Raw genomic sequence first — 27,566 nt, 5'->3', positions numbered from 1 at the left:
CTAGCCCTCAAATTCTATGATGTCTTTATTGTCTAATATGTCCTTGCTGCCTTTGCATTATTAACACACATCCCACCTCAACCAGCATGTTTGCTTACCACATCAAAGTAACCATTAATGATTGGAGTTTAAATGCTTTTGCTGTTTTAGAAGTGTATTTATCTAAGTAACTAAATGTGGGATTTGTCAATTTAAAAGGTGTGTCTTACTGATTATTTTTAGAACTCTCATGTCATTAATTGTTGAAGTCACCTAGAAATGTTAATGAATTGGGTAAACATATACTTTTTAAACCGCATAAAACATTAGACATATTGGGTTACAATCCTGAACGCACTTACCAAACTCTATTGAAGACAATGGGAGTTATTTCTGAGTAATCATGCTTAAGACCGTACTGTTAGTCATCTTAATGTTTTAGGGTGAGACAGGTTTAAGTCAAAATAGGCATACCATCACGTTTCGTCTCTAAATAGAAGCAGATCCCTTTCTTCTCCCACCTGCCATGATACAGCCCTATAATTATTTCTTGGGAAACAGGGTTTGTGCTGCGTGCCTGCCCCCTCCTCATGCCTTCTGTTTTCTCCCCTGACCAGAAATGGGAAAATTAATGTAGTTGTCATAGCACTACTGACTTTTTTTCAACCAGAGCAAGTAGATGGCTGTTGTTGTTGTTTTTAAAAAACTTTGTTTATTTTATTCAGGGGGCAATATTGTTGATTTAAGGGAACAGGCTTCTTTTACAGTTATTGAAGATACTGAGCATGGCTTTGTTTGGACTATTTTACAGGTTCCACCTGAACTGGAATTTTTGCTAAATCTATGCATCCCTTGTGCAAAGGCCTCTTTCACATTGCAGGGTCAGATATATAATTATAGGCCTGCACTACAGGCCTTTGTCAGCTAGACTTCACTGTGAATTTAAAGAGGATTTTGTGGGGTTGATATCATTGGTCCTGTGATGCACTGGTAACTTTTGCACTTGTATAATAAAACATCAAGGCTGTTTCAGGCTCCATTTTAGTATCTGGAATGTCAATCCAAGAATTCACTAAATTCAGTAGAATGTGATGGGGAAACGGGTTCTACTGATATATCCATGAAGCAGAAACAAGTAGCTCCTTCCATCACTAAACTGAGTTTTGGTTTTTAATCAGTAACTGGATTATTGGTTTCCTTTTTTTTGTCTGTAGAGAAACATATATAGAACAAGAACAAGGAGAAAATGCTAATGACCGCAATGACAGAGCCATCAGAATAGCAGCAAAATGGTACAATGAACACCTGATGAAGTTACAAAATGAAGATAAGTTAAGAGTTATCTTGCTCACAAATGACAGAAAAAATAAAGAGAAAGCTGTGGAAGAGGGAATAACAGCTTATACATGTAGGTTCAGCCTTCAATAAAAATCCATACAGATCCATACAGATCTGCGATAAGGAAAAGAGGCTGTGGCTAAAATGTGTTGGTTGAAAACCCAGAATAATTTTTTTTCTGGGGGAAAGATGGCTGAAAACAGATTTCTTCTGCCAGGTTGTGCTCTGGCATGCATGAGATCAATGAGCTTAGATTTACTCAGCAATGTGTGGAGACTATTTTCAGCCTGCCTGTTGGTAATTTCTACGTCTGCGTTTCTTCAGCAGAGTTCTCCCAGCAAGTGCTTTCTGCAGCAGAGTACACTCCTCTAACTGGCCTCTCTCATTTCCACTTCCAACCTCAGAAAAGTGCGGGGAAACTTTTGTACTCTCCTCCCAACACTAAAGGGAGACCCAAATACTGAATGGGAATTCTGAAAAATGTGTTTCTAGTTATTTATGGGAACTTACAAGATCTGAACAGGGTGGTTCATGACAGATACTCTTGGAGGTCACTGATTCATAGGGTCGCCATAAGTCGTAGCCAACTTGGAGGCACATAACAACAACAAGTTATTTATGGAAATCTTGCTACAGAAGTGTGACAGTATTTGATTTCTAAAAAGAAAAAAAAATGTGCAGAGACCCAGACTTTGAGAGAAGCAATTCTGTGTGAAACATAACAGAATGTACTTTGTGGAAAGAGGAGCACACTCTGCATGTGATTAGGGGCATTTTTACTATATTCAAACTGATTTAGTAGAAATGGTTCTTGGCTGCCAAGCCCAGAAGTAATTTGTGGACTGCTGTGTACATCTTACAGTTCAAACTGGAGATTTGTTGCTGCAGTAAACAACTTAATACAAAACTTTAATTGCTACGCAAACGACTTGCTTGGCCTATGACTGATGATTTATTTTATTTTATGGTTTGTAGGTGAAGAGTACGTAAAGAGCTTGATAGCCAATCCTGAACTTGTGGATAGACTTGCTTGCTTAAATGATGAAGCGGTATGTTTCATACTTCTGAGTAAAAGTCTCTGGAATATGAATAGTTTGTAATATAACTTTAGTATTGTAGAAAGTTTGCCATTAAGCCTTGTCAAAATATTGTCTCCTCAAGATTATTGGGAAAACTCAGAATGGAATGTATGAATCAGTCACTCTTTGCGCTATTCAGACGGGGTCTTCATTTACCTTTGGTGACACTGATATGGCAAGAAGCAGGGTGGGAAGACTGGCACAGAACTACTTCTGAACTCATGCAAGCACAAGACTATAGTTACATCATCCGTAGCACTGTCAATGTTGCTGAAGAAAACCCAGCTCTAAAATAATCAGCTTGGTAGAATCACTCCTGCTTAGTACTTATTCCCCAGTAAAAATGTAAAAATAAAGGGTTGTGTTCAGTGGCAGCTTTGCTTTAGAGAAAAGCACTTCAACTTGCACAACATGAGACCCAATTTTTGCCAGTCACTCTTACCTACTTCATCCCTCTGTGCCATATCCCATTGTTTTCCAGAGGGCCTCCCAACCCTTAGGAGCAATTTTGGGGGTGGAGTGGGAAGCTGGCAAAAATTGGATGTCCCGACCTATGCAAGCCAAAGTGCTTTCCCCTAAAGCAAAGCCACTGCTGCATACAACTCATCTGTGATTGTTGTTAGATGTATGATTATGATGATCTGTTACTGCTTTGAGTACTTTGAAATTGGCTGTTTGTTTGTTTGTTTTTAACATCTTGTGTCCTTAATTGTTTACAGCTGGTAGGAAGGTTAAGAAGTAGGGCGGTTACTACTGTCATATTCGCTTTCTCCATTTTAACCTATTCCAGTCTTTCCCAACCTTGGGTCCCCAGATGTTGTTGGACTACAACTCCCATCAGTCCCAGCCAGCATGGCCAATGGTCAGGAATAGTGGAAATTGTAGCCAAGCAAGAAGCAACATCTGGACACCCAAAGGTTGGGAAAGACTGTCCTATTATGTATCGTCTTACTATTAAGATATCGCAGTTAAATTCTGCATTCCAACCTGGTGGATTCAAACTTTCCTGCTGAAATTAATTATTAAGAGCAATAATCCTGCTAACTGTTCCTTGTATCTGCATATGGATCTTACAGAATGAAATAGAAAGTGGAAGGATAATTTTCTCAGAGCATCTTGCCCTCAGCAAATTGCAGCAGGGCATAAAGTCTGGCATTTACCTTCAAGGAACCTTCAGAGCTAACAGAGATAATTACCTTGAAGCTACAGTTTGGGTCCACGGAGATGGAGATGAGAGAGAGGTTTGTTTGATGCATATTTGCATGTGAAGTCCTTTTTTGGGGGAAAGGTGTGTGTACGAATACTTTTTTCTGGATTTTTGCACATTTTAAATGAAGGTAAATGGTTGTGTGGTGGGAGTGGCAGAAGAGGTGTGTGACCATTTAAAAAATCTGTTGCGAATTTACTATTCCTCAATGCAATTGTAAAATGTTTACCAGACACTTTTTCAGTTAATGTCAGCGGGACTTCAGAATCAGCATGCTTAGGCTCATGCTGCAGGCTATATCAATACAATTTACATCTTCAGTCCATCTGGTTAGGATCTATTTGACTTCTATCATCGTTCTGCTGCGGGCAGGATGGCACAAGGGACATGAAATCCACACTTGGTTTTCTGACCAAATCTTGTTTCCTAGTTTTTATATGGCTCCTAGTTTCTCTTGTTTTATATCAATATGCTTTCTAATACTCACAACATTTCACCTTCGATTGATGTGTATGATGTTTAATGAAAGGGATATAAGTCTACAGTCACATCAATGGCATTGTTATATGTGCTGCACTGGCTGTGTGCATATATTTGTGCTAAATTGAAGTTTAGCCAGGAGCGGGTGGGGTGGTGCTGCAAGCTGCCCTCCCAACACCAGCATTAGTGCTGTGTACCTGGATGGGGCAGAGTGCGTGCCCCAGCAGGAGTGCCGGGTTGCCTCCATCAGTACATATGCACAGTCCCATCCTCATTGTCATCCTGCTCCATCCAGTGTCAGGAGGGCATTTGTGGCACTGTGCCAGCCGCTGCTGGGTTTAGTGCTATGTACATAAGCTAGTATATACTTCAACAAGACTTAGATTCTCACCCTCTCCTCTCCTTACGTCAGAAAGAGAAGGTTTTTTCCTAACATTTACTTTGTTTTTCCGAATATTAGTTTGCCCTGTCCTGTCATCTCTATGGGATTGTGATTTATAACAAACTTTGGTTTGTTTTATAGTTAGGCACTACATATACACTAAGACTGTTGGTAAAGCAGCTTACCCAAGTCTGCTTCCAAGGTTATACGCAGGACTTACTGGCATCTTGCTGTTCATATTTCCTTTGCTTAGCAAGCTAAGACTTGGTATCACTGTACATTTCTGATCGTAACCAGGATTGAAGTATCAAAGTTCATTTAGAATTACGTAGTATGATTGCAGTGTGCTCCTGTGTCTGAAGGCACATGAGGCCAGCACCCTGCTGAAGCTAAGCAGGGTCAGGTCTGGTCAATGCCTGGGTGGGAGATTGCCTGGGAACCAATTTTTATGTAAGCTGCCTTGGATTTCTATCATGAAAAGAAAGGTGGAGTATGAATAAAGAAAGGAAGAAAGAAAAGATTACTGTAGCAAGCAACCTGCAATTAACAACAGAGCAATTACAAATTTTACATTCTCACCTCAGACCTCTTTGGGAACACATCCATCCTGTCTCTTGGGAGACAGCGTTTCCAAGGCAAATGGATAACATGAATACAGATGGGAATTTTTCTATTTTTATTGGGTGGTGTGTGATTTCATAAGTTGCCTTTATAATATTTAAAACTAATTGTTTACTTCATACTGACAGGTAATAATACAGGGACTTAGAAACTTAAACCGTGCAGTGCATGAAGATATTGTAGCTGTGGAACTTCTGTCGAAAGATGCCTGGGCAGCACCATCCTCTGTGGTCTTGCTTGATGATGAGGGTCAGGGTGAAGAGGATGATGTGGAAAAAGAAGAACAGAAAGAAAAAACTGTATGACATGAACATGCCAGGTTTCTCTATTCTGCACTTAACTTTTAATTTTGCAGCGACTGCTTTATCAATCTGTGCATCTTAATTGCATTTAGCGATCAACTATCAGAAGGGTGCATGTGTGCTGTGATTCCATGTAAACACAGAAAAAACAATTTGGCAAAACTTAGCATTCTCAGAATTTCAGCCTTTTTCTTCAAAGGCAACTTTCCCTTCTCGCTAGGAAAATGGGCTTGAAGTATGGGCAAATTCTTGGTGAAATGTTCAAATCCGGCTGGGGCTTCAGAAGATTTTCCAAGGCCAAGGGGATGAGGCCCCTGTGTACACCGTGGTGTATTGATAAATTTTTGAAGTGCAGGAGCTCATCAGGATGGCACCCATTGCCATACCTTCATGGAGAGTCCAAAAATGTGGGCAGATTTATTGATCCATATATACACATGCATACCCATACTCTCCAAAGAGCGATAGTATTTAGCATAATATGCAATTTATTAAGATCAGCTGAGTCATAGAATAGATGTTTATAGGAAAAAAGTCAGATGATAGAACACATTGAGCTTGAAGAAAAGATCTCCTGCCAGTTGAAATGCAACCTTTAACTTATAACTAGATCCATCTTTGTTGCTAGAGGCCCAAGTGTCCTTAATGCCTAGGAGTGCCTTTTACCAGCTTCAACAGGTAAGACAGCTGCAGCCGTTTCTGGACGGGGATAGCTTCACCACTGTTGTCCATGCACTGGTAACCTCCAGGCTGGATTACTGTAATGCACTCTATGTGGAGCTGCGCTTGAGGTTGGTCCAGAAGCTGCAGCTGGTGCAAAATATGGCGGCGTGACTGCTCACTGGGGCAGGGTATCACCAACATGTCACCCCGCTATTGAAAGAATTGTACTGGCTGCACATGAGCTACCGGGCCATGTTCAAGGTTCTGGTTTTGGTGAACAAAGCCCTATATAGCTTGGGGCCAGGATACCTGAAAGATCGTCTTACCCCTTATATTACCCACTGAGGGCCTCCTGCAGATAACATCAGGAGATCTGTTCTGCACAACGTAGGAAGCGGATCTTTAGTGTAGTGGCACTGACACTTTGGAATTCCCTCCTCTTAAACATTAGACAGGTGCCATATCTGTTATGTTTTTGGCACCTACTGAAGGCTTTCCTCTTTCAACAAGCCTTTTAAGTAAAGACCTTATCCCAGTCCGTGTCTGTGCTGGAATTGCTATTTAAGATGTTTAAAAAAATTTTTTTTTAAAGATACTTTGTTTTAATGTCTTAAATATGTTTTACAGTGCTGTAAGAGCCACCCTAGGCTCTTTCTGGGAGGAAGGGTGGGATATTAATGTAATAAATAAATAAAAATGTTGCAAAGAAGTGTTGCCATTTAAACTACTTGGCATGAATCAGGAGCCCCATCAGATAAAAGGGAAAAAGTGTCCAGTCTCTGCTTGATTATATTCTTCTATGCTAATCTGCCGCAAACAGTAGGAAAATGTAAAAGCTTCCTTAGCCCATCATTCACTTCCCAGAGCAAGCATGGTTGATCAGTTACAGTGGTGCTCTGGCTTTGAAAAAAGTCTTCTGAGCTACCTCTGCATTGAACCACTGGGTACCCCTTGGCCTTCTCTAGGACTGGTAGATGCAGAATTAATAAGACAAAATGGGAAGAGACAAATTATTCACTTCCATGGTATTATAATTGCAGAATTCAGTTTTTCTATGTGTAGAATTTGATCTAGTTTAATGCAGAATCTTTATTTTATTCTTCTGCTGCTAGTCTTGGGAAGGCACAAGGAGTTCCTCAATCTATCAAAGCCTTGATCATTGGAAATGTTAATTTGATTTTCATCAACTCTTGTGCTTATGTAGAATTAAGAACACACAGCCTCCCTTGTTTGGGACTTAATCATACTAATGCTTTGTTCAGAATGCTGTAGGGGAGGTTGTTGTCAAAGAATGGGTAAAATGATGTCATAATAGAAGATGTCACCCGGAACATGACCGTTCTGCTACTAAAGCATTGCAGGGTTGGGCCACTTGGTTGTCTTTTAAACTTGGAAGTTTAAATGCAGTTCTGTAAATATATAAATATATCTATATTTTAAACCTAGCTGAAGACTTTTGGGAACAAGAATATGCTGCGCCCAACTGGCAGAGTTGTGGGTATTATAAAAAGAAACTGGAGGCCTTTCTGTGGCATGCTTTCTAAATCACAAATAAAAGAGGTAAGAGCAAGTGTGGCTAAATGCCTGCTTTATTAATTGCATTCCTTATTTCAATTAAAGCCCTTGCCCCTGCTCCCTACAGGCACGGCGGCATTTATTTACACCAGCTGATCGCAGAATTCCTCGAATTCGAATAGAAACAAGACAGGCTTCAGTACTTGAAGGACAAAGAATTATTGTTGCTATTGATGGTTGGCCTAGAACTTCAAGATATCCTAATGTAAGTCTGAAATGAAACTGAATTGCCTCTGAAGATTTAACAAACCAACTGGGTGATTAAGTTGTTACATGAAAACATAAGAGGCTAAGTTAAGCCACTTTAGTTGTATGTAGTAATATGTGGCCTTAGAGCTGTTTGCCACAACCTCTCATTCTGTATACAAAATTACTCAAGCCTGTCACAGTTGAGGGATGTAACCTGAGTTACTCTTATTCTGATTCAGAAAAGCAGAGGCTCTTGTACTTAAATTAGAGCCAGGTCTGATATATGCCTACTTGGGAAGTAATCCTCACTGAGTTTAGGGAGAATTGAATATCCCAATTAAGTTGAACATAGGATTGCAACCTAGTCTTTACTTTTAATAGTTTTTAATATTCATATTTTCTAAAATAACTTTGTTCATATTAATGAGGATGTGTATTGGTTTAGGGTCATTTTGTAAAGAATTTAGGAGCAGCTGGAGACAAGGAGACTGAGACTGAAGTCCTGTTGCTTGAACATGATGTCCCTCACCAGCCTTTCTCCCAGGCTGTTCTTAGCTTCCTGCCCAAGATGCCCTGGAGCATTTCTGACCAGGTATAGTAAGAGCACTGATTACATGCAAAAACATTAATTGATTAACACCCAGGGCTGTGGAGTCGGAGTCGGAAGCAATTTTGGGTGGAGTCAGAGTCGGTAGAAATGTACCAACTCCGACTCCGGCTTCAAAATAAATTTTGATTGACAAATTTTTTAAAATATAAATTCAAAATGTCAAAGAAGCTTCCCATGAAGTCAGCTGTAGTTGAGCATTTCACCATAACTCAAGATGGAAAACATTTTGTGTGTCAGTGTATGACACAGGACCCAGATGAAGACAAATGCTGTGATGCCAAGATCAGCACATATTCAGGCAGCGATAAAAATGCTCCTATGAGAGCTTCCAATTTAAAAAGACATTTACAGCCCTTTCCAGGGCTGTGGAGTTGGAAGCAATTTTGGGTGGAGTCGGAGTCGGACAGTAGAAAAATAGAGGAGTCGGAGTCGAAGGTTTGGCGTACCGACTCCACAGCCCTGTTAACATCACCTTTCTCTGCCATAGCTTTGCAATGCAATTTGTCCCACAGCAGGAACGAAAAATAATAATGGAAATAGAAAAGTACCTATTTGGATTCACTCTCCATAAGGATGGGGGATTTTCAACTCTAATGTTTTACGCTTTTTTAAAAAGTTGTCTTTGCCATTTCAGAACTCTTTTGAGACTTTTTACACTTTTCATCTTGCTATATTCCATTGGTATACCAAGATCCTCCGTGGCGCAGAGTGGTAAGCGGCGGTAATGCAGCCAAGCTCTGCTCACGGCCGGAGTTCGATTCCAACGGAAGGAGGAAGTCGAATCTCCGGTAAAAGGGGTCGAGGTCCACTCAGCCTTCCATCCATCCGTGGTTGGTAAAATGAGTACCCGGCATATGCTGGGGGGTAAAGAAAGGCCGGGGAAGGAACTGACAATCCCACCCCATATATACGGTCTGCCGAGTAAACGTCACAAGACATCACCCTAAGAGTCGGAAACGACTCGCACTACAAGTGCGGGGACACCTTCACCTTCATATGCCATTGGAGTGCATTGTACCTTTCTGATTCTATCGTGTATCCATTTTATTGGAACTTGTATGTATTTGTGTTCTGCATAATAATGTGACCTATTTCCTGCTCTCTCTTGCATTGATTGGCCTTTCATCTTTACTTTTTTTAAATGTTTAAGAGTTATAAGTCACGGTCCATATACCTATGCATTTAAGTGACCAATTTATGCTTCTGAAAAACAGGCTATGGCTTATATGTGCCAAAATGTTTGTAGTCTTTAAAGTGCTGTGAGACTCGGGTTGTGTTTGTTTGTTTTGGGATTTTTTGCTGCCACAGATGAGCGGTAATTTATTTATTTATTTATTTATTTATTAAATTTATATACCGCCCGACTAGCAATAGCTCTCTGGGCGGTGAACATAAAACAGCATAAAAATACAATAAATAACAAAACAATACTAAAATACAAGCAACAATCCAACACAATAAACATTTTTAAAATTAAATCAGTGTAATTTAAAATGCTTCAGAGAATAGGAAGGTTTTGACCTGGCGCCGAAAGGAGAGCAGAGTCGGCGCCAGGCGTACTTCCTCAGGGAGACTGTTCCATAGTTCGGGGGCCACCACTGAGAAGGCCCTAGATCTTGTCATCTTCCATGGTTGCTAATCTTACTCTTAGTTATAAAACTGGGTAATTAACAGTAGTTTCTTAAATAGTGTAAACTTTTTTCATAAAGATCATAATTTAATGTCTGTTGTAGTTTTTAAAAAATTTGTTGGAAAATACAATTTCAGGATATGAAGTTTAGAGAGGACTTGAGGCATTTGTGTGTATGCAGTGTGGATCCCCCTGGCTGTACTGATATTGATGATGCATTGCACTGTAGAGATCTGGAAAATGGAAATCTAGAGGTAAGTAGTGCCAATGAAAGGCTGACATGCATTTTTATCTATATCTAAGTCCTCCTGTTTGTCTTGGGCATCCTGCTTTCTGCATGTGAAAATGGGAGAATAAAAGAACCCAAGGAGGGAGATAAACACCCATTGCCCTATAACAAACAGTTACACAAACAATTTCTCCCCTTCTGGATATATTTATCAGGATCAGGATTGTGGATGGCTTATGCTCACACTTTGTGCTATGCATTATGAGCACTCTTTGGCTGCAGTTTTACAACCAGTTACATGCGTAGTGTAATTGAAGGCAAGCTTGTATAAATGAATATAGGACTGTTGCTTTGGCTTAATATGTATGGGGGTGGAATAGTATTTTTTTTGTTTGTGTGTTTTCGGTCCTGTTTTTCTAGTTCCAAACAAATTCTGCAGTCCTATACACATTTGAAGCTGGTGGTATTTAATGTCTGAGTAAACATGCATAGGCTTGTGCTGTTTGACTTTATCTGTGTTATGAATATGCAAAGTAACTCAGTGGTCTGAGCTGCATGTGTCAGTGTGTGTATTTACCTAAGAAGCAGGCTTGTATCCTGCATTTAAATCACTGAGACTTAGTAAATTAAGAAAAAGCTACTTTATTAATAGAAATACATAGTAGATAGGAAAGGCATACCTAGTTCTAACTAACTAATTAAGTTGGAGGCGCAATGCCCAGTCTTGGGTATTGCCCACATGGTTCAGGAGAGAGAACTAAGACAGATATCTCCTCTCTCCTCAGACAGTCGAAGTAGAACAAAGGAAAGAGGAGCAGGTCAGCTTCCCTGAGCATATCAGTTTACAGTGGAAGGCAGTTAGGCAGGGAAGAGCACAGGTAAAGGTAGGCAAGCCTAGCCAGCTGGAGAACTCTAACTCTTATCTTCCTTCTGGAGTAGAAACAAAAGAAACCAAACAGGAGTTGCTCTTGCCCTATTTCCCTACAATCTGAAGTATGTTACAGATACAATAACTTTATCAACAGAACAGAAGAGTTCTAATGGCTTTAAGTAACAAGGAAATTTAGAAGTAAAAGATAATATGTATCAGAGATACAAATGTGTGTGATTGATCCCTTGAGGTAGCGAGAGGTTCTATAAAATGTCTACTTTTGAAAATTCTGAGTAACCTATTTATTTACTAGGTTGGTGTACACATAGCAGATGTCAGCCATTTTATTCGGCCAGGAAATGCTCTGGACCAAGAATCGGCCCAAAGGGGCACAACTGTGTATCTGTGTGAAAAGGTATATTTTCCTATTGTATTTCTCTTCAGATGAGAATTTTTTTTCTTGTGTTGGTTTCTTCCAGACATGAATACATTCTAATCTTGAAAATGATCATTATTGATTGGCAGTTTCCCAATAAAAGAAGTAACCCAAAATGGATAGTTGCTGTCAGCCCAAGGATTACTGATGATAAATGCATTTGGGGGGAAATAGGGAGCTAAGCTAAACACAACCTTATGTTAGTCAAAATTATGTGAAAGGAAAAGAAAAGGTAGTAAAAAATTTTAATGTCCTTAAAACCTTTCAGATGTTTTTTCTTCTCTGAGCATTTTGTTTAAACACATAATTTGGATTAATAGATGCTTTCCTAGAACTGTATAATTATATGTAACTTACTATTATATTGGTATTGTAACATGGTTTAAAGCATAAAGATACAGGTCCCTGTTCCAAGGCACTTCCAGTCAGGTTTTATCTTGTAAAAATTGCCTGCCATGCTGGCTGAATCATGAGTATATCTTGAGCACACTTGAATACACAAAGCATTTCATCACCATCTATTTTGGTAGTGGTATGCTATACCTTCCTCCTGGTTTAATGAATGCAGGCATTATATAATACACCTTGTACTGAGCTACTTGTGGGCAAATTCTGGTTAATAAAATACCTATGAGACTAGACTTTAATTATAACCAAAGGAGAAACCCAGTACACTGATACAGAAACCTCTGCATGGAAAGCTTGATAAAAAATTGGGAATTGTAATGAGAGATAGGTAGCCTTAGATTAATAACCTATTCTTAATCAAAGTAACCAATGAGTATAGTTCTGTAAACATATACAGTGAGAGTATATATGAAAAATATTGATTTAAATAATTGTGATCATCTTGTTGATGGCTTTTTTTTTTGCAGAGGATTGATATGGTTCCAGAGCTCCTTAGTTCTAACTTGTGTTCATTGAGATCCAATGTTGACAGGTAATTGTGTGGATGCAAGTTTTTAGATATTCAAGACATTGGCTTTGATTCTAATGCCTCTTCACAGAATGGGGTGCTCCCACCTCTCTTCCCTCTATGGTGTCCTGTGCTCATCAAGGACGCGCTTTTGAAGGTTGGGGATCCTTTGGAACAGGATGGCGGGGGGGGGCTGCAGCAAGAAGGGAGCTTGGTGGAAATTGCAGAGGAAGGAAGGGGCTTGCATGAGAAGAAAGGTTTTCTGCTCATGCAAGAGCACCTTAGATTCAAGACAGCTGCAAGTAAATTTTCCTGTTTTATCAGCAAGTTTTTCTCTTTTTCCTAGGCTTGCATTTTCCTGTATATGGGAAATGAATTGCAATGCTGAAATCTTGAGGACTAGATTTACAAAAAGTGTCATTAATTCCAAGGTAAGGTTAAATTTTATTTTGAATATTTAAAAACCAGTGCTGAATTTTGAAGTCCTGCTTAAGCTTGACAAGGGACTATATTCAATAAGATTCATAGAGAACCAGGGTCATTGAAACAATTATGCTTTTACATTAAACTTAGTTAATATATCCTGCCACAGTCCAGAGGATTTGAATGGCTGAAATCATTATAGTTCTATTTCTTCAGTAACAGATCTGAACAAAACTAAATCATACTCATAGTAAACCCAATGGATTTAAGTAGGTCTATTTTGAGCATGACTAACTTTGGATCTAACAATATAAGTTTCCTCTTTGTTTTGTCTGGAGTCTTGAAAATCAAAACTTCCTTATTTACTTACTTGTATATTGAAATTTTTAACCCAGAGGATCTTCAAGGTGGTGTACAAAAAAAGCAATGAAAATACAATTAAAATTCAACAAAAGAAAAGTTAATGAACATTATACAATGGCAGAAAAATGATCCCAATCAGTAGCAAAGCCAGTTGTCTGTCCCTTCATAGGTAGTTTCTAAATGAATGAAGTTGCCCATGCAAACTTGCAGCAGATTTTTGGCAGTCGGTGTATCTAGCAGAAATTGATTTTTGAATTTGTGGCATTCAGATTGGTTGCATTTAGGAGTCACCCTTACATTTATGGCTTCTTTTTTATTATATATTTTTTTCTCTGTAGGCTTCTCTTACATATGCGGAGGCACAAATGAAAATAGATTCTGCCAGCATGAATGATGACATTACTACTAGTCTGCGTGGACTAAATAAGCTAGCCAAAATTCTTAAGAAGCGTCGGATAGATAATGGGTAAGTAATTCATACTGCATGTTCTGCTCAGTGCAATTTTTCATTCATGTAGATTCACTGCAACCAATAGAGCTACTTACCATTTGCCACTATGGATCTTCCTGTTCCCTGCTTTAAAGGGGGGGGGGAAGCAGCAAATCTCCCTTTACTATATAGCACATTAGTTTCATACTTGTCTGAAGTTCCTCAGAAACATATCAGTTCCTCAGTGACAAGATCAATGATGGTAAGCTTTTCCCCAGGTAGCCTGCCATCACGTGGGTATTAGTGCCATCTAGCGTCCAAAGGCAAGAATGTATTGAAGGCAAGACCTGGGGCATCAAGCCCCTCCCACTCCAGTTCATTCTTGCCTTCATCCGAGGCTGTTATATTCAAGTTTAGAACTAAGTTAAGTGTGTGTGAATGTTGTGAGTGAGAGAGTGTGGGACTGGGTTGTGCCTGTGAGTTTGTGCTTCCACCACTTGTTCCCTACCTTCTCTTTCTCTGTTTGTCTTTGTGATAGTTGGGGCTTATTGGGGGTTTTGTTTTGGTCTTCCCCATTTTTTCCTGCCCTACCTTTTCCTCACCCTTGTTGTTTTGGGGGCAGCGGTGGCTGCCATTCCCCCTCAGGCGGAGACGTTTGTTTTGGGGGCAGCGGTGGTTGCCGTTCCCCCTCAGGCGGAGACGTTTGTTTTGGGGGCAGCGGTGGTTGCCGTTCCCCCTCAGGCGGAGACGTTTGTTTTGGGGGCAGCGGTGGCTGCCATTCCCCCTCAGGCGGAGACGTTTGTTTTGGGGGCAGCGGTGGTTGCCGTTCCCCCTCAGGCGGAGACGTTCCTTCGTCCGCCAAGCCCCACTTTACCACGCCAGCTCTCCTTCGCAGCAGCGACTATTTTACTCTCCTTCTGTTAGGAGCCCGCAGTGAAGCCTGCTATGGCCGCCAGCTCCCTTTCTATCCAGGCGGCAGCTTGGTGTTTTTTGGCTGCTAGGAGCTCACAGTTGCGGTTCCCATCATTGCAGCTTTTGTTGGCGGCTTGCCTAGTGTCTCCCGTGGCGAGGGTTTCTTCCATCCGGCTTGCTACTGTGGCTGTTGGGAGACCGCGGCTGCGCCCCCCCCACCCGGCTTGCTACTGCAGCCATAAGGAGAAATCATGAGGCTACCGCCTTTACTATTTGGGCATCTGCTGCAGCTTCCATCTTTTCAAGAGCTTCTATGATGTGGCTGGACGAACTCTTGGATGATCCTAATCCAGTCAGGCTCAGGAAGGGCCTGGTGAAGTTGCATAAGACTGCAGCATTTGTGGCTGATGCCACCTTAGATGCAACTCAGCTGGGAGCACGGACCCTAGCAGCACAGGTGGTTGCTCGGCGTACTCTTTGGCTAAGACACTGGGATGCTGATTCTACGGCCAGGGTCAACTTCTCGAGGGTACCTTTTTCTGGGTCATTACTTTTCGGAGAGGAAGTTCTCAAAGCAGTCTTGGTGGACCCCAAAGATAATTGAAAGCCAGTATTGGCCACAGCCAGGAAGGATGATGGCAGGCTGTTCAGACACTTCACTCCATACCGCTCATTTCAGCCCTGAGTACGCGGCCTGGGGGATGGGGTCGCGATCCTTGATTTACCGAATTCCATCCTTCCAGGGGATCCTGGGACAAACAATGTTTTTAAGGTAGAGGTCAGTACCAGGGATGTCCAGGTGCCTCGAACTACTCTTATGGTAGAGGAGCTCATCAACGCAGACAATACTGACGCCATCCCTGTCGGAGGCAGATGGCTTCGGTTTGCAAACCACTGGCTACATTTGACACAGATCAATTGGATCAGAGATACCTTTTCTCACTGCTACGAACTAGAGTTTTGGTCAACTCCTCCGGACAGATTCCTCCCATCTCCTCTTCCTAGAGTTCGAGACAGGGACTGGATCATGCAGGAAGCTATAGCTCATCTCCTCGACATAGCTGCAATAGAACCAGTGTCATTAGCAGAGAGGTCGAAAGGGGTTTACTCCTTCCTGTTTGCTGTTCCCAAACGAGATCAGTCATGGAGGGCGGTGTTAGACCTCAAGTTTGTCAACCGTTTTGTGAAGTATCAGTGGTTCAAACTGGAGTCCCTAGCGTCCATTATAGAAGTTTTACAAGAAGGGGACTTTCTGGCCTTCATTGATCTCAAAGAAGCTTACCTCCATGTACCTGTTTGTGCTGCTCACAGAAGGTTCCTACGGTTTGCCTTTGGCCCCCAGCACTTTCAATACCAGGCAATGCCATTCGGACTCTCATCAGCCTCGAGAGTCTTCACCAAAGTGTTGCTCATCCTGGTGGCTTACCTCCGCCTCCAGGGTGTGTATATTTATCCCTATTTGGACAATTTGTTGATTCGTGTGGGATCCAGGGACCTGGCCTGTTTTCACGTTCACCGTTCTCTCGAGGTTCTGCGCACACACGGTTGGCTAGTCAACCTCAACAAAAGTCAACTTCAGCCAACTCAGCAACTGCAGCATCTGGGAGCGATATTAGACACCACACAGGCCATGGCCTCTTTGTCACCAGACCACATTGTAGCCATCAGAGAGATGGCACTGGTCCTGGCAGGTCGCTCGAGTGCGGACGTAATGCCTCTGGCAAGGGCTCTGGGGATGTTTGTCTCCACCATCCACATTGTACCATGGGCTCGGCATCATACTCGACTCCTCCAGTGGGCGTTACTGCCTTTCCAGCAGGACATTGCCATGTCCAACTACCAGGCAATCCACCTAGATCCTGCACTGCGTGTTTCCTTCTGATGGTGGGCAACAGTCCGAAACCTCAGCAAGGGAACACTGTTCCGAGAACCAGACAGGATTGTGATAACAACAGATGCCAGTCTGTACGGCTGGGGGCCCCACTGCAATTTCCAGTTTGTTCAGGGTGTCTGTCTGGTCCAGCGCGGAAGCGAGTCGGAACATCAACTGGCTGGAACTGAGAACTGTCTATCTGGCCCTTCAACATTTTCAACTGATATTCCTTTTGGACCATGTACTAATTCGGACATACAATGCATGTGTGAAATCGCATCTGAACAGACAAGGTAGAACCAGGTCACATTTCCTCCAGATGGAAGTGTCTCAACTCTTCCACTGGGCCGAAATACATCTAGTCACTGAGGGCAGAACATCTCAGTGGTGTTTTGAATGTGACGACCGACTGGCTCAGCAGACAACAGGTGATCCCGGGAGAATGGAAACTTCACCCGGTAGTGTTCAGCCTTCTCCAACGGCAGTTCGGCATCCTCTTGGTGGACCTGTTTGCCTCCAATCACAATTACCAGCTTCCTTGCTATTTCTCCAGGTATCTAGACACCACCGCGGAATCTGTAGATGCACTGTTGACACCGTGGCCGACCGGCCTCCTATATGCCTTTCCCTCAATACAGTTACTGGGCAGGACTTTGAGGAAGCTGCGACGCGAAAGGGCCCAACTGGTCCTGATCTTGCTGTTTTCCGATCTTCTCTCTCTGTCGGTAACAGATCCTTGGAGGTTGCCAGTCCGGCCAGATCTGTTGTCACAAGGTCCAATATGGCACCCAGATCCCGAATGGCTCAGTCTGACAGCTTGGCATTTGAACGGGAACATTAGATCCATGCAGGTCTGTCTCAAGAGGTTGTTGACACAATCCTGGCATCTAGGAGGCCGTCAACGGCTTGCATCTACCAAAGTACTTGGCTCACATTTTCCAAATAGTGTGAGTCCCAGGACTTCCAACCCTCTCAAGCAAATGTGCAACAGGTTTTGCAGTTTCTACATAGAGGTCTGAAGATGGGTCTTAAGGCGAACACCTTGCGTCGCCACGCCTCCACCATATCTTCTATTCTCTCCGTTTCATCTCCTGGTGTTCAATGGGTTCACACCCACTTATCAAATGATTTTTGAAGGGAGCTGCCCTGCTGTCACCGGCAGTATGTCACCATTTTCCTTCATGGAGTTTATCAAAGGTCCTGCAAGCCCTGCAGCGCCCTCCCTTTGAGCCCCTTCAATCAGTTCTGTTATGACTGTTGACCTTCAAGGTCCTGTTCCTGGTGGCGGTCACCTTGGCGAGGAGAGTTTCAGAGTTGGGGGCACTGTCCTGAGCCTGACACCTCTGCATCTTCCTAAGGACTCAGTGATATTATGGCTTTCGCCCCAAGGTTTATTCAGCTTTCCACTGAAACCAGGACATTGTTCTTCCCTCATTCTGTCCAAATCCTGTCCATCCACTGGAGAAGGCCTGGCATTCGCTAGATGTCCAGAGAGCCCTCAAGACCTACCTGTCTCAAACCCAGGACATAAGACTAACGGATTCATTGTTTGTATCCTTTTACCCACGAACTCTGGGGGAAAAGGTTGCTAACTCTACTTTGTCCTGTTGGTTGCGCGCCTGCATTGCATTGGCCTATGAGTCGCTTAAGCTTCCAGTACCTAGTAAGATAACGGTGCACTCGACTAGGTCAGCAGCCACTATGGCTGCTTTCGCAACCAACGCACCTCTTGCAGAGATTTTCAGAGCGGCTATATGGTCTACTCCAGATTCTTTTATAAAACATTATAAGATTGACTGTTACGCTTCTGCCGAGGCCTCTTTTGGAAGGCGTGTTCTGCAACAGGTTCTTTCTGACAAGTAATCAGTGGGTGGTCCCTCCCTATTGGGGGCTGCTTTGGTACATCCTACGTGATGGCAGGCTATCTGGGGAAAATGGACCATTGGTCTCACCTGAAGGGTGATTTTCCCAGGTATCCTGCCATCACGGCCCTCCCTGTTGAAGGATGTCTGGGTATTTTGTACCACCTTTCCAATTAAAACTGTTCAGAGTTGTACTGTTTTGCACTGTCTAGTTGAATCAAGACCTTTCTAGATCTGTTACAATGAATGTAGTTCTGTGTTATTTTTGGGGACAGTATCTCTATTTTCCTTGCTGGTAGGCCTGTGGGCCTTTTGTACTTCTCAGATATACCACTGCGGACTTGTCGAATGAACTGGAGTGGGAGGGGCTTGATGCCTCAGGTCTTGACTTCAATACATTCTTGCCTTCGGACGCTAGATGGCTCTGATACCCACGTGATGGCAGGATACCTAGGAAAATCACCCTTCAAGTAAGACCAATGGTCCATTCTCCAAAATACAGGTTGCCCACTACTACCATTATCCCCTGCAATACGCTGCAAAAGGAGTGTGTCTGGTGCATTTCTAAAGCCCTATTCAGGTGGGATTCAGTGCCACAGCCTGCCCTGCCCACTAGCCATGCCATAGCCTAGCCTTTGCATTGGACCAATGCCAAAACCAGCAACTCCTTGCATGCTGAGTAAAGATAGCCAGGAAATAAAAGAAGTTCAGTGGGGGAAGGGGGAAGCAAGGTCTCCCTCCTTTGAGGGGAAAGGAATAGAGGAGGTGTTGAAGGAAATTAGAAAGTGAAAAACAAAGTTAATAATAATAATTCAGGTTGATAGCCAATGCTGTTGTTCCAGTTGCAAGGGAATGTCCCCCTCTTCTCCTGTCCTCTGTGAATCTTCACAGTCTGCTGCAATAGAAGAGTACCCTCTGGAGAAGAGTTTGTGGGTGTGCAGGGAGAAAAAGGGGGCATCCCCCTGCCTAATATGGGGAGGCTGAGTTACAGTACTTTCAGAGCAAATTTCTGAATTTAGCTTGAGAAAAGCTGAGTTATGGAATGCCACAATGTTGTGGCAAAGAATTTAGCAATTTCCAAAGACGGATTAAATGTCAATAGAAAATGATGTCAGTAATAAACAGCTGGCAATTACTGATATTTTCTACTGATATCTGCAGATTTTTATTTGTATAAGCATGTGTTTAAAAATGTGTACTTTTAAAATGGGCTCTGTAAAATATTTAATTTGTTCATATATATTGCCTTCTAGGGCTTTAACTCTTTCTTCACCTGAAGTCCGCTTCCACATGGATAGTGAAACCCATGATCCTATTGATTTGCAGACAAAGGAGCTCAAGTACGTTTTATCTACTGTTTTTGTTGTGGTACAGTTATTTGTTCAGAAGAGTTCCTTTTGCAGTGCACCGTAATGGAGACACAAAGTGCACAACGCAGCACTGCACACCAGAAGCTACTTCAAAATAGCAAAGCATCAAAAGTACACTTCACTCTAGTTAGTTGCATGCCATCAACATAAATTACAGAACATGGCCTTGAGCGTGTATCAAATCATGATTTGTGAATATATTCCAGTACACTATTCTGATTAGTGTTTTCAGCAAGAAGGTCGATCTATGGAGAAGTCATGAGGATTGGGAAGAAATAGACATGTAAACTATAGACATGGACTTAATAATACTTTATTTTTTTGGTAAACTTACAGAGAATCATTGGTGTACCGCTAGTGTACAAAATAATCAAAACCGACTGTTTGCCTGCCAAATTTCATATGTTTTAGTCTACAACTTCTGAATGTGCCCATCTAACATTGGCTACACAAATATTAAGAGATGGTAGCCTCGTCACATGGTGGGCCTTCTAACAGTTAATGCTGATCTGCTTACCGTGATCCCTCCTGGACAGAAGGGAATGTGGCCACAGTTACCCATGACCTGATAACATCTAGGTTGGATTACTGAAAAGTGTTTTGCATGGGGCTGCTGTTGAAGACAGTTTGAAAGCTGCACTGCAGGAGAATGCTAACAGGGACCTGGAGAAGAGATAATGGGCAGTATTCAAGTAACTTGTTCATCAGTACAAGGATTTACTCTTGTGTGATGGAACTTGCCGCCCTGAGCTCCTGCTGGGAGGAAGGGCGAGATATAAATCAAATAATAAATAATAAACTTCCTCTCCGCCTTCCCCCAGAAGCAGGAGGGACGGACAAGCACCATAATAATTGGGGGGCACTGAGAGCCCAGAGGCAACAGGAGCAAATGCCGCTGATAGGAGTTGCAAGCTGATACTAGATCCCAGGGACAGGGACCATTGGCTAAAGCAGGGTAGAAACCTTTTTGGCTCTGAGGGCCAATTTTTACAGGTGGGTAGGGCAATCCACCTGTCAATCACATTGTGTCATTGTGATGCCACATGATCGACAGCTGGGTTACCCCACCCACCTGTCAAAATACCTTGTGATTTCAAAGCTTGCCCTGCACTAATTTTTTCAATCTCCAAGCAATCAGAGCTTGAAAGGAAGGGTCACAGGTAGGCTTGGGAAGCGCAGGTCGGGCTTTCCAAAATAACCTGTGTCTGCTTGCTTTTTTTACACATTCAAGCAGACATCGTCTCTGGCAGGTACTGGTCTGTTGCATAGCGATAAAGAAAAAACAGGTCTGCTTGCTCTTGCTGTGCACAGAGCAAAAGCAAGCAGACCCTACTTTTTGAAAAGCCTGCCCCATGCTGATTCTTTTTGGAGGTTGAAGGGATTAGCATGCAGCAGGCTTTACTAGAAGGTCCTGCCCATCAGCTGACATCACCAGGTGAAAAATGGCCTCGGGCCAAATGGGTGCCCTCTGAAGGGCCATGATGGGCCCAGAGGCCAGAAGTTTCCCACCCCGGTCTAAAGGACATTTGTGTATCATGTATAATTAATATGCAAGAATACTCTTACTTAAAATTCATCTGTGAATTCCTCATGCTTGTACAGAACAAATGTATCAGATTTCTCTGGCCTCTTATGATTGTAATGTTTCCTCTTAACAGAGAAACCAACTCTATGGTTGAAGAGTTCATGTTGCTTGCTAATATATCTGTAGCACAAAAGATCTATGATGAATTCTCAGAGCATGCCTTGCTAAGAAAGCATCCTGCACCACCTCCATCAAATTATGACATCCTCGTGAAGGCAGCAAAGTCTAAGGCAAGTTCTTAATACTTGGAACCAAAACAGATAAAAGTGTTATGTTCTAAACTGATTTGTACATTGTCCTTGGTATACTGGCTGGGATCAGAATACAACATGTCTTATTTCACACATGCACTACAGCTTTTCAGACCCCTATTTCCAGCAAAGCCGTTTGTGCACCCCAATCCCAGTGCTACTCCTGAATGCCAAGGGTTCGTCTACAGTGGCATTTGGCGGTAGTACATGGGCTTGCCTCCCTGTATACACAAGAAAGTGCTTTGCATGTGTGCGTCTGAATCCAGGTCCTTCTTTTGACATCTAAATTAAAGTTCATGAGTACTTGATTTGTAGACAACAAAGTGATACAGCTTGGCCATCTCTAGTTTCCTTTACCTTGGCTTTGAACCCATGTTGAGGGGAGCAATACTGATTCTTAAATTTGTGAGTTTATTAGATGCCGTTATAGTTAAGATGCATACTGTGTTTCGAGGTTTATTTGCCATCTTTGCATGCAGCTTTTCCTCTGAGGGCTCAAGGCATCATACTTGAGATCCTTGGATTGCTTCAGCAGTATGTTCAATAGTACATATTTAAACTATAGCAATCTGTTGTGAAATATTCAAAGCAACTTGTTTCCCTCCCTTTACAGGGTTTGGAAATCAAAACTGATTCAGCAAAAGCACTGGCTGATTCCCTAGACAGTGCAGAATCTCCCTCTTTTCCTTACCTAAACACTCTGCTACGTATCTTGGCTACTCGCTTCATGATGCAAGCTGTTTACTTTTGCTCCGGAATGGACAATGATTTTCACCACTATGGTTTAGCAACTCCTATTTATACACATTTTACTTCACCAATCAGAAGGTACTGTTTATGAAATTTTCAGAGGAGAAAGAAATGTGTGTTAAAATAATAGTTTGACAGATGCACTTTCTACCAAATTCTTCTAGGATAAATTACTTTCTAATATTGTTTTTGTTAGCTCAAATTGTGAAGTTTTATTCCAAATTGTGCAAACATGGCAAATTTGCATATTTTTTGCTTGCTTTCTATGCATACTTTGGGTCTATCTTGCAGAATGTTGAACCATTTACCTTTTTGGATTTGTTTAGGAAGTAGTTGAAAAGGATTTGAATGAGATCTTGGGTGTGGAATCTTGAGTGGAAAAAAGTGCTTTGAACCTTTAGGGACCTGTTGAATACTGACTGTATCAGTTGGTAGGAATAGAAGAGAGGGAAAAGAGGGGATTGTCCTGCTCAAGTCCCTAATGGTTTATATTAAGTATGCTGCAGATAGGGATTAGGCCTGGGTACGTGCACAGGAAAATAGGTAAATATAAATTTCTTCAATACTGGTAACAATAGAATGAAAGTTTAGAAAAACACCATGCAAACATGTGGACAGCTATTGAATAAAACAAATGGATCATAAGCAGAAATACCACAAGATGTATTAGGATGAAAAAGCTTTCTTCGTTGGTACGGTACTGTACTGCCTGTGTAATTTACACACACACACACACTCACTCCTACTCCAACAGATTTCAGGCACAGACAAAGAGGAAAAGATCCATGTGACTGCCTCATTCATATACAAACCCCAGCCACATGGGATTAGATTATACAAAACAGCCCCCCCTCCCGCATAGCTCTGACTGCTTTTAAAGGGCACCTGTGTGAACGCAAAAGAAGGAAGACGACAGAAGATAGTTGGTAAAGGCTATACTTTCCTCAATAGTCTTTTAGGTGAACTGACGAAAAACAATGGCAATCCTGCTTCATATCATACTTATTTATTTATTTGTTACATTTATACCCCACCTTTCTTTTCATGATTGAAACCCAAGGCGGCTTACATATGGTTCCCAGGCGGTCTCCCATCCAGGCACTGACCAGACCTGCAGGGAGCTGGCCTTATGTGCCTTCAGACCATAGCCTGGGACATAAATGGATAATAAAGCTAAATGGCATGTTTTATCAGAAAAATAGATGCAAGCAAGTTTCCAATCTGAAACTGCAGTGATGTTTTTACATAAGATCTTGACCTTTCACATAATGCAGAAATCAAATGCGTCAAAACTTAAATGGAAGCAGTGAGTGAGATTTTTCCATGAGGTTAAAAATCGCTCCTCTGCACGAAATGCAGTTTTCCTGGAGGAATGAACCTGAAGGGAGGATTAGAGTTGAGCAGGCATGTTTCATGAGATACTTCCCCAAACATAGCAGAGAGAATCAGGAATGGGAGAAGAGAAAATACATATTTTTTTCCATACTTAAGTATCTCTCCCCTCACCCCCCTCCAGAAAAACCAAAGCAATTAAGTACTCTGGTTTGGGACTGACACCTGGCTCCTAACTTCAGCAGAGAAGATTTTAGGATGATGAGAAGTAGTTGTAGAAGTAGTAGATGAGAAGTAGTCTCCCCACCCACCCCATGAGTCCTGAACAGCACTACATGGTTTCTGTTCCACACTAGCTGAAGCCCTGAACAGGGGCACTCCTGTGAGGAGGCAGGGACACACTGCAACATTTTATTACAGGCTTCCACTTGTGCATCTCTGTAGTTCCCATTGCTTGTAGTTAACAAATGAACTACTTCATAAGATCTGAGCTGCAAAACCTGAATGTTTAACAGAACTTTTTATGTACCTGAAAGAAACTGCAGTGGGCTCTCACTTGTCCATGATCATTTTTTTTCTTTCATTGCAGATATGCAGATATTATAGTGCATCGACTACTGGCTGTGGCTATAGGAGCTGATAGTACTTATCCTGACCTCACAGATAAACATAAATTGGCAGAGTTGTGTAAGAATCTCAATTACAGGCATAAAATGGCTCAGTATGCCCAGAGAGCTTCTGTTGCCTTCCATACTCAGGTGAATGGTTGTCTTTTTATTCCACAAAGCATTTGGGAACTAAGGAATGTTGGAGGGATGGTTGCCATGCATAGGATCTTCATGTTGTGATGTGCAGTTTTTAAATAGCTTTATATTGTTAGCAGTCTTGGGGGGTTTCTTGAGCCAAAAGATGAGCTAAAATGAAGTCCCCCCCCTTAAAATGTATACCCTCTTCTTATCTTGGAAAACCCATGAGAATTTACATCTGGGGTTGCCAACCTTTTTGGACCAGAGGGTACATTTTAAATTTTGAGAGTGCTGGGGACACCAGTTACACCAGTTGGCCTGCTGAGTTTCTGCCTGCCATACAGCTTTTAAAGGCATAAGAACCCTGTTTCCCAAGTGCCAATACTAAACCAAAGCCTAGGTTGCCATCCTGTACCCACTTACCTGGAAGTAAACCCAGTGAAATACAAAGAGCTATCTGAAGGAATGTAGCCAGATTACTCTGTTGGATGTTCAGTTGAATTCTGTCCGTCCCTGGATAGCTTCTGAATAGACATGTATACCATTGTAATGTAAGTTAACTACAGGGAATTCTCAATGAGTCCCTGGTCTTTAGCTCCTGAAAAGCAGAAAACATGCCTGAGCCTCTTTGCAAAGTTTTCACATTTGCATTTTGTGGGGAGAGGATTCTTTAACATTCACCTACACTTATTGTAGCAGCATTTGCAGAAAATAATTTGTAGGCACTCAGGTGAACACAGCACAAGTAGCTAGAGAAAGAAGGGCAAACTGGAGATTCCAAGATTCCTGAGGGATTCCTATTGCCCGGTGTCCAAACAATTCTCTTATCAGTAACAGATCTGACTTCACTCTTTGGCTAATAACACTGACAGAAGCAGCAAGGCTGGCTTTTTTCATATAAATTGTTTAGAAGGATATCTGTACATTTTGCTCTATAACTAGAGACTTACTTTAAAACAAAAAAGAACCTTCAGATTCTGGGCTGTTTTCTGGGGGCAGCACTACAGGCCTTCATAGGCACCATGGTGCCCACAGGCGACGGATTTGCAACCCCTAATTTGCATGGAGCTCCCATTAGTCTGCAGTCGTGTCAGTTGCCCTGTGGTTTCAGAGGTGTTCTGGTCAGTCATCAGCCAGAGGAAGAAGAACTGCTACAAGGTGCATACATGTGAATGTATGTGTGCGCACACATCCCTGCCAACATTCTCAGTATGAATGCTAGGAAGAACACCATTTGAAGGTGTTTGTTTTAATATAAACATTCCAAGCACCTCAAAGCCTTCTGAATTGAAGGGTACATACATATTAAAAAAGAGGTTTTGTCATTTTTATGTTGCTTTTAATGTAGAAAGTATGTATCAGTTCTTTCTTTCTAGACTTTCATTGAAGATAATTTCTTATAGCTTAAAACAGCTAAAATGATTTTAATCTCTCTTCCCCCCCCAGTTATTTTTCAAAAGCAAAGGTGTGGTGAATGAAGAGGCATACATTCTGTTTGTACGAAAGAATGCAATTGTAGTTCTAATTCCCAAATATGGCTTAGAAGGCACTGTCTTCTTTGAAGAAAAAGATAAGCCAAAACCAGCACTTCTGTACAGTGATGAGGTAAGCCTTTTTAATTTTTGTACAGGATCTTTTTAGACAGGAAATCACACTAATTCTGCTACCAGCTGTACAAACTGTATCTTGCAAGGTTCACTGTTTCAGACTGAATGTCTGTCAAACTAGTCTCACATCAAAGTTGAAACTCTCAGTATTAACCAGCGTGAAACAGCAAATGCAGAGTCATGCTGTGGGAACAACTCCCCACCACTAAGCTGCATTTTAAGATTAAAATGGTTTTTGTGAGTTTGGCATTGGATATGTTTCACGGAAAGCAAGTTTCAGGTATGTGTGCACACTGTGTGTGTGTGTTTTCAGCAATGCTTGCAGTTTGATGGATTGAGCTATCTGAAGGAATCTAGCCAGATTACTCTGTTGGATGTTCAGTTGAATTCTGTCCGTCCCTGGATAGCAGTCCAAATCCTTACATAAACCAAACTGGTATATTTTGCCTATTTCCTGAAAACCAAAATTTCCTGAAAAACAGAACTTTTAAATATTCTTACCTGTGTTTGACTTAAATGTATCAAATACTTAATTTACAGTACATACATTAAGCAATACTGCCTTGAACTGTAAAAAATAATAGTGTCCTTTTTATAGATTCCCTCTCTCACTGTGGAAGGCACAACTTTCTATACATTTGACAAGGTTAAAGTGAACATCATGTTAGATGCTTCCAATATTCAACACCAGAAAATCCGCATGGCCCTAGTAGAACCCAAGGTAGGTTGCTGGCTTAGTGGCTGAAAGCGATGTGGTGACAAGAAGTCACAACACTGTGTAATGGTTTTAATAGATCCTAAAGCAAAGATTGAGACAGACTTGAAATTTCCTTCTTGGACAAAAATACCTAGGAATTTTGAGGGGAATATCAACATTTCCTGGTATGGGGGGCATTACCTAATTTAAAGACTGGGTTATTTCTCTTGAGGTAGGGAAGAGGCATGAGTGGTTTAATTATTTTGGAAAAAATTAATAATTTAAATTTAATAATGATTAAGCAACTTTTACTTGTGATTGTGCCAGCTTTTATTTTTAATTAAGAGGTTCTAAAGTTCCATTCTTTCCAGCTATCAATTTTCATTGGGAATAATTCTGCTCTATATAGAAAAACAAGTTGTAGTTCATGTTTTGTAGAACCTTAAGTATTTGGCCACCCCTACAGTTACCCATACTGTGTTTGACTGAAGGTTGAGCTGTTTTTTCCAATTCCATTAGGGCTCCCTTCTGACATTGCTAGGGCAATGTGAGGATTCTCAGTTTTGTGGAAGGAGCCTAGGCGACCCTATGAATAGTGTTTTCATGGTAAGCGGTATTCAGAGGGGGTTTACCATTGCCTTCCTCTGAGGCTGAGAGGCAGTGCCTGGCCCAAAGTCACCCAGTGAGCTTCATGGCTGTGTGGGGATTCAAACCCTGGTCTCCCAGGTTGTAGTCTAACACTCTAACCACTATGCCATACTGGCTCTTGAGGTTTCTGGAAGAACACCACCATTTGGAATTTTGAAATGTACATGTTTTAAAGTGGGTTGACAAATTATAAAAACTTAAAACCCTACT

General features: G+C 41.8%; 1 protein-coding gene across 1 annotated transcript in view; it reads left to right on the top strand.

Annotated features, from left to right (window-relative positions):
• DIS3 (DIS3 homolog, exosome endoribonuclease and 3'-5' exoribonuclease) overlaps positions 1 to 27,566 on the top strand; it is a 35,411-nt gene that overhangs the window by 4,419 nt on the left and 3,426 nt on the right. The window contains exons 3-20 of the mRNA XM_061629975.1: positions 1,194 to 1,387; positions 2,293 to 2,366; positions 3,473 to 3,637; positions 5,215 to 5,385; positions 7,498 to 7,611; positions 7,694 to 7,831; positions 8,261 to 8,407; positions 10,193 to 10,309; positions 11,469 to 11,570; positions 12,467 to 12,531; positions 12,854 to 12,938; positions 13,632 to 13,759; positions 19,624 to 19,710; positions 21,399 to 21,555; positions 22,190 to 22,404; positions 24,248 to 24,416; positions 25,851 to 26,009; positions 26,610 to 26,732. Coding sequence (XP_061485959.1) covers positions 1,194 to 1,387; positions 2,293 to 2,366; positions 3,473 to 3,637; positions 5,215 to 5,385; positions 7,498 to 7,611; positions 7,694 to 7,831; positions 8,261 to 8,407; positions 10,193 to 10,309; positions 11,469 to 11,570; positions 12,467 to 12,531; positions 12,854 to 12,938; positions 13,632 to 13,759; positions 19,624 to 19,710; positions 21,399 to 21,555; positions 22,190 to 22,404; positions 24,248 to 24,416; positions 25,851 to 26,009; positions 26,610 to 26,732 — 2,410 coding nt within the window. The remainder of the gene's footprint in view (positions 1 to 1,193; positions 1,388 to 2,292; positions 2,367 to 3,472; positions 3,638 to 5,214; positions 5,386 to 7,497; positions 7,612 to 7,693; positions 7,832 to 8,260; positions 8,408 to 10,192; positions 10,310 to 11,468; positions 11,571 to 12,466; positions 12,532 to 12,853; positions 12,939 to 13,631; positions 13,760 to 19,623; positions 19,711 to 21,398; positions 21,556 to 22,189; positions 22,405 to 24,247; positions 24,417 to 25,850; positions 26,010 to 26,609; positions 26,733 to 27,566) is intronic.

This window comes from Rhineura floridana, chromosome 5 (genome assembly GCF_030035675.1).
Source record: "Rhineura floridana isolate rRhiFlo1 chromosome 5, rRhiFlo1.hap2, whole genome shotgun sequence".
Classification (NCBI taxonomy): domain Eukaryota; kingdom Metazoa; phylum Chordata; class Lepidosauria; order Squamata; family Rhineuridae; genus Rhineura; species Rhineura floridana.
The sequence above is the reverse complement of the archived record's forward strand: the minus strand, read 5'-3'. Positions and strand labels throughout refer to the sequence as shown.